Consider the following 7,113-nt stretch of genomic DNA (forward strand, 5'->3'; position numbering starts at 1 on the left):
TGGAACTGGGATGACATCCGAGCGCTATCACATGTCCTCATGTACCCAGGTTCTTTAACAAATTTCCTTCCCTTTTTGAGCCAGGCATTGGAAACGTTTCCGGGGTGAAGGTGCGGATCCACTTGGTCCCAGCGGCACGACCCTTTCACCACAAGGCACGAGCGGTACCTCACATGATGAGGGAGAGAGTGGAAATCGAGCTGGACAGGCTGCAATGCGAGGGCATCATCTCCCCAGTGGAATTCAGCGAGTGGGCCAGCCCGATTGTTAAAGCACTCAAAAGTGATGCCACGGTCAGGATTTGCGGCGATTATAAAGTAACTATTAATCGTTTCTCACTACAGGACCAATACCCGCTACCTAAGGCAAATGACCCATTTGCGATGCTGGCAGGAGGCAAGACGTTCACCAAGCTCGACCTGACTTTAGCCTACATGACGCAGGAGTTGGAGGAGTCTTCGAAGGGCTTCACCTGCATCAACACACTCAAGGGACTGTTCATCTACAACAGATGCCCGTTTGGAATTCGGTCGGCTGCAGCGATCTTCAAGTCGATACCACACACGGTGGTCTTTCAGGACGACATATTGGTCATGGGTCGGGACACCGCTGAGCACATACAAAACCTGGAGGACGTCCTCCAGCGACTGGATCGCGTAGGGCTGCGGCTGAAGAGGTCGAAATGCGTCTTCATGGCAACAGAAGTGGAGTTTTTGAGGAGAAAGATCGCGGTGGACGGCATTCAGCCCACAGACGCCAAGACAGAGGCTATCAGTAACGCGCCCAGGCCACAGAACGTCACGGAGCTGCGGTCGTTCCTGGGACTGCTCAACTATTTTGGTAACTTCCTACTGGGGTTAAGCACCCTCTTAGAGCCCCTACATGTGTTATTGCGCAAAGGGTATGGGGAAAAAACCAAGTAACTGCTTTTGAGAAAGCCAGAAACATTTTATGCTCCAACAAGCTGCTTGTATTGTATAACCCATGTAAAAAGACTTGTTGCAACCTGTCGCCTATACTTCCAGGAGCTTGTCTAAGGCCGAGAGGGCCTACAGCATGATTGAGAAAGAGGCATTAGCATGTGTGTTCAGGGTAAAGAAAATGCATCAGTACCTGTTTGGCCTCAAATTTGAGCTGGAAATCGATCACAAGCCCCTCACATCCCTGTTCGCTGAAAACAATTGGATAAATACTAATGCCTCAGCCCGCATACAAAGGTGGGCACTCGTGCTATCAGCGTATAACTATACCATCCGCCACAGGCAGGCACCGAGAACTGTGCGGATGCTCTCAGTCGGCTACCATTGTCCACCACGGGGGTGGAAATGGTGCAGCCTGCAAACTTGTTGATGGTGGCGCAGCTCGCAGACTTGTTGATGGTCATGGAAGTGTTTTAAAATGATAAATCACCTGTCACGGCCCGCCAGATTAGGACTTGGACCAGCCAAGATCCTCTGCTGTCGCGAGTAAAAAACTGTGCACTGCATGGGAGCTGGGCCAGCATCCCGTTGAAATGCAAGAGCCAATCAAGCCGTTCCAGCGGCGAAAAGACGAGCTGTCCATTCAGGCAGACTGTTTATATAGCGTAGTGCTATCAAAAAAGGGCAGGGAGATGTTCATCTCGGATCTCCACAGCACACACCCGGGTATAGTAATGATGAAAGCGATAGCCAGATCCCACGTGTGGTGGCCCGGTATCGACTCTGACTTAGAGTCCTATGTACGGCAATGCAGCGTATGTGCTCAGTTGAGCAACGCGCCCAGAGAGGCACCACTAAGTTTGTGGTCCTGGCCCTCTAGACCATGGTCGAGGATCCATGTTGACTATGCGGGCCCGTTTCTCGGTAAAATGTTCCTGGTGGTGGTGGATGCTTTATCAAAATGTCGGGAAGCACAGCCACCGCCACCATTGAAAGCCTGAGGGCCATGTTTACCACCCACGGCCTGCCTGATATACTGGTCAGTGACAACGGGCCATGTTTCACCAGTGCCGAATTTAAAGAATTCATGATCCGCAATGGGATCAAACATGTCACCTCGGCCCCGTTTAAATCAGCCTCCAATGGGCAGGCAGAGCGGGCAGTACAAACAATCAAACAGAGCCTTAAACGAGTCACAGAAAGCTCACTCCATTCTGTCCCAAGTACTGCTCAGCTACCGCACGAGACCCCACTCGCTCACAGGGGTGCCCCCGGCTGAGCTACTCATGAAAAGGACACTTAAAACCAGACTCTCGCTGGTTCACCCCAACTTGCATGATTAGGTAGAGAGCAGGCGGCAGCAACAAAATGTAAACGATGGTCGCGCCACTGTGTAATGGGAAATTGATCTGAATAACCCTGTGTATGTGCTAAACTATGGACATGGTCCCAAGTGGATTGCGGGCACGATGATAGCTAAAGAAGGGAATAGGGTGTTTGTAGTCAAACTAGACAATGAACAAATTTGCAGAAAGCACCTGGACCAAATGAGGCTGCGGTTCACAGAATGCCCTGAACAACCCACAGCAGACACCACTTTTTTCGAGCCCACAACACACACCCAAAGGATCACCGACACCACGCCGGACCAGGAAATCAAACCCATCACGCCCAACAGCCCAGCAATGCCAGGCTCACCCAGCAGCCCTGCAGGGCCAACAACACGGCAGCCCAGCGAGGGCACAGCGAACACACCAGAACAGACATTTGTACCGAGGCGGTGCACCAGGGAAAGAAAGGCTCCCGACCGGCTCACCTTGTAAATAGTTTTCACTTTGACTTTGGTGGGGGAGTGATGTTGTGTATCTGTAAAGCATTCACTCCCATGTTCCACCAGCAGGGAGCTCATCCCCTGAAGTCCCAAGGGATCCCAGCTTCCCTTGGGAGCACTGTATATAAGGCCTGTTCCTCATTCTGGAGTGTCTTATTAAAGACTGTGGTCACTGTTACTTTAACCTCCCTGTGTGCAGCCTCATCTGTGTTAGGAACACAGTACCTTTCTTGTTCATTTTCTTAGTCATTCTTTGCTAGCTTTTAAAAGCTTCCCAATCTCCTGCTGTCCCAGTAGTTTTGGCCACTTTGTATGTCCTTGTTTTTAATTTGATACCGTCCTTTATTTCTTTAGTTAGCCACGGATGGCTATCTTTTCTCTTACGCCCTTTGCTCCTCACTAGAATATATATTTTTTGAGAGTTGTGAAATAGCTCCTTAAATGTACAACACGGTTTTCAACTGTCCTACTCTTTAATCTATTTTCCCAGTCCACTTTTGCCAACTCTCCCCTCACACCTTCATAATCTCCTTTATTTAAGCTTAGTACACTGGTTAGAGATCGAACTTTCTCACCCTCCATCTGAATTTGAAATTCAATCATGCTATGATCACTCATTCCAAGGGGATCCTTTACTAAGACATTGTTTATTAATCCTGTCTCATTACACAGGGCCAGATCATATTGAATGGTGGTGCAGGCCTGTTCCTATTTCTTATCTTCTTATGTTCTTATATGTATTGGACTTGCAGAAGGCATTTGACAAGGTGCCACATAAAAGGTCACTGCACAAGATAAAAGTCCACAGGGTTGGGGGTAATATATTAGCAACAGAAAACAGAGAGTCGGGATAAATGGTTCATTCTCGGGTTGGCAATCAGTAACTAGTCGGGTGCCGCAGGGATCAGTGCTGGGACCCCAACTATTTACACTCGGTCCCTTCTTCCAAGTCGTTAATATAGATTGTAAAGTAGCAAAGTTTGCTGATGATACAAAGATGGGAGGAAAAGCAATGTGTGAGGAAAACACAAAAAATCTGCATAAGGACATAGTCAGGCTAAGTGAGTCGGCAAAAATTTGGCAGATGGAGTATAATGTTGGAAAGAGTGAGGTCATGCACTTTGGCAGAAAAAAAATCAAAGAGCAAGTTATTATTTAAATGGAGAAAGATTGCAAAGTTTCTGTAGTACAGTGGGACCCGGGGCTACTTGTGCATGAAACACAAAGGGCTAGATTTTACACTTTTGTGCAGATTGCCCAAAAATGGGCGTTATTTCCGGCGTGGGCAGTAAAAATGAGTTTTCAGATCGTCGGCTTGTCACCCATTCTCAAAGCCCCTAGTCTCCATTTTTTAAGTTGGGCGTTACCACGAGCGATATGAAATGGGCGTTAGTGTTAAATCTCTCTGACCTTCTGCCGTAAAGTGTCTCTGTCCTTAGCAACGGCATGGCAACGCTCGATTCCCGTGATTCAGAGTCCATGATCGGATCAACCATGATCGTAGTAAATGGCGGAGCAGGCTCGAGGGATCGTATGGCCTACTCCTGCTCCTATTTCTTATGTTCTTATGTGGTGTAGATTTAAATTCAGTTAATCAAATAAATCTGGAATAAAAAGCTAGCATCAGTAATGGTGACTACGAAACTACCGGATTGTTGTAAAAACCCATCTGGTTCACGAATGACCTTCAGGGAAGGAAATCTGCCGTCCTTACCTGGTCTGGCCTATATGTGACTCCAGCAATGTGGGAGTCTTAACTGCCCTATGAAATGGCTTAGCAAGTCACTCAGTCATTCAAGGACAATTAGGGATGGGCAATAAATGCTGGCCTTGCCAGCGACGCCCACATCCCGAGAATGAATATTTTAAAAAGCTGGGACCAGACAGTTACAAAGGGACCCTGATAGATTAAGTGAGTGGGCAAAACTGTGGCAGATGGAGTTCAATATGCAGAAGTGCGAGGTCATCCACTTTGGTCCCAAGAAAAATAGATCAGAGTACTTTCTAAAATGGTGAGAAGCTAGGAACAATGGAAGAGCAAAGAGATTATGGGGTTCATGTACAGAAATCATTAAAAACTCGTGGACCAATACAAAACATAATTTAATAGGCCAATGGAATCTTAGCCCACATCTGAAGGGGGCTGATACACAAAGGGGTAAAAGTTACGCTATCGATGTATAAAGCTCTGGTTAGACCGCATCTGGAATATTGGGTTTAGTTCTGGACAGCATGCCTCGGGAAAGATAGACTGGCCTTGGAGGGAGTGCAGTGTAGATTCACCAGAATGATACAGGGGCTAGAAGGGTTATATTATGAGGGCAGGTTGCATAGACTCGGCTTGTATTTCCTAAAGTCTAGAAGATTAAGGTGGAATAAAATTGAAGTGTTTAAGATAGTTAAAGGGTTTGATTTGGTAGATAGATAGAAACTATTTCCTCTGATGGGAGAGTCCAATAAACGGGCCTAACAGTACAATTAAACCTAGGCCATTCAGTAGTGATGTCAGGAAGCACTTCTTCACATATAGGTTAGTGGAAATCTGGAACTCGCTCCCCTAAAAAGCTGTTCAGGCTAGGTCAATTGAAAATGTCAAAACTGAGATACAGCTCAGCCATGATCCCGTTTTCTCTCTCAGATGGCGTAAAAGACCCTAACGGCACTATTTGGAGGACGAGCAGGGGCGTTATCCCTGGCGCCCTGCTCGATATTTAACCCTCACTGAAAAACAGATAACCTGGTCATTATCACGTTGCGGTTTGTGGGAGCTCATTCAAACGCCTTCAAATCCCAATCCATGCTTAGCAGCGTGAGCTTACCTGTGAAAGTAGTGTCCGCAGAACAGAAACAGCAGGAGTTTGCTCCCCAGGGTATGCAGACTGCCTGACTGGTAAATTAACAGGACGGGCACAACGAACGAAGGCAACTCCTGCACAATCCAACCCACTTTAGCCGGGATTAAGGCTTCAGGTCCACTGGGCGAATCCGAGCTGTACCTCCCGTAACGGCCGACCTTGCAGCAGACAATTCCGAGTAGGATAAGGGTGCTGGAGAGGAACAGCACGGTGTTTCCATTGCAATGCGAGTCCATCGCTCAAAAGCAATATCCTCGCTAAATCTACAGTTCCCCCTCCTTCCGATATGTCGATTAACTTTCAAAGGTGAACTTTTGAAAGATAACTCACTCACAAGCCTCTGGGACTTCTGCTGCTCTACACTGAGCTCTCGGCAGCAAAATTAATCACATCCAGACTCCCCTCCGCAACCTTTAAAACGAATGCACTTTTGGCGTTACTTATAGTGGCCATTTAACTCCACCCATTCATTTCCTCCCCACAGTGTAAATTGCAGGAACAGGAAAGTAACGTTGATCAAAAATCACATTATCACTTATCTATAAACATGTGCGGATTCGACCAATAAAGTCTGAGGAAACTGCTCCCCATTTGTTGAAACCTACACGGTTTGCTGAAAAAATAGAATAAAAATTAAACCTCTTTCTGTACATTTCTACCGTGTTGGAGTGTGCACTCTCAAACTGCAGCACTTGCCAAATCTCCCGACCACCATTCACAGAATCATACAGCACAAAAGGAGCCCATTTGGCCTATCGTGCCTCGGCTTTGCTCTTTGGAAGAGCTGGCCAATTAGTCCCAACCAAGCTGTGTGGTCTCATGCCACCCCTTGCCATGGCTGGCTGGCGCTGCATTGACTTGCTGCAGCCAAAGTTGCAACGGCCCTCGTGACCCCATTGTCTCTGCCCCTTTACCCCGGCCGCAGCAAGGGTCACCAGCAAGCTGGGTCAGTCTGCAGTTCACATGTGCAGGAAGCATGTGACGAATATCATGTTTGCGTGAAGCAAACAAGTTAATCGCCTTTGCCCAGTGAAAGAAAGAAAAACTTGCATTTATATAGCGCCTTTCACGACCACCGGACGTCTCAAAGCACTTTACAGTTACAAGGTTCCAGAGATGCAACCCAGCCCCCAAATTCCACCCTGCAGAGTGGCGAGCTCTCTGCGGTGACAACAGGTGCCGCTAGCTTGCACAGATTGTTTAAATGATGCCCGGAACCCAATTTCAGGTCAACTTCCTGGTTTGGGTGTGTGTTGAGTTTGCATCGCCAGCATGCCAACAAATGTCTACGCCCCAGAACTGTGCACAATAATCAACGTTCTATATAAATTTCACATTCCCTCCTTGCTTTTGTATTCTATTGCACTGTCGGAGGTGCAGTCTTTCGGATGAATCGTTAAACCGAGGCCCCGTCTGCCCTCTCAGGTGGACATAAAAGATCCCAAGGCACTATTTCGAAGAAGAGCAGGAGAGTTATCTCTGGTGTCGTTCCCAATATTTATCCCTC

General features: G+C 47.5%; 1 protein-coding gene across 1 annotated transcript in view; it reads right to left on the minus strand.

Annotated features, from left to right (window-relative positions):
• LOC139272584 (3-oxo-5-alpha-steroid 4-dehydrogenase 2-like) overlaps positions 1-5,842 on the minus strand; it is a 77,654-nt gene extending 71,812 nt beyond the window's left edge. Inside the window, exon 1 of the mRNA XM_070888652.1 lies at positions 5,571-5,842. Coding sequence (XP_070744753.1) covers positions 5,571-5,842 — 272 coding nt within the window. The remainder of the gene's footprint in view (positions 1-5,570) is intronic.
• Positions 5,843-7,113: the final 1,271 nt, after the last annotated feature.

Source organism: Pristiophorus japonicus, chromosome 9 (assembly GCF_044704955.1).
Source record: "Pristiophorus japonicus isolate sPriJap1 chromosome 9, sPriJap1.hap1, whole genome shotgun sequence".
NCBI lineage: Eukaryota > Metazoa > Chordata > Chondrichthyes > Pristiophoridae > Pristiophorus > Pristiophorus japonicus.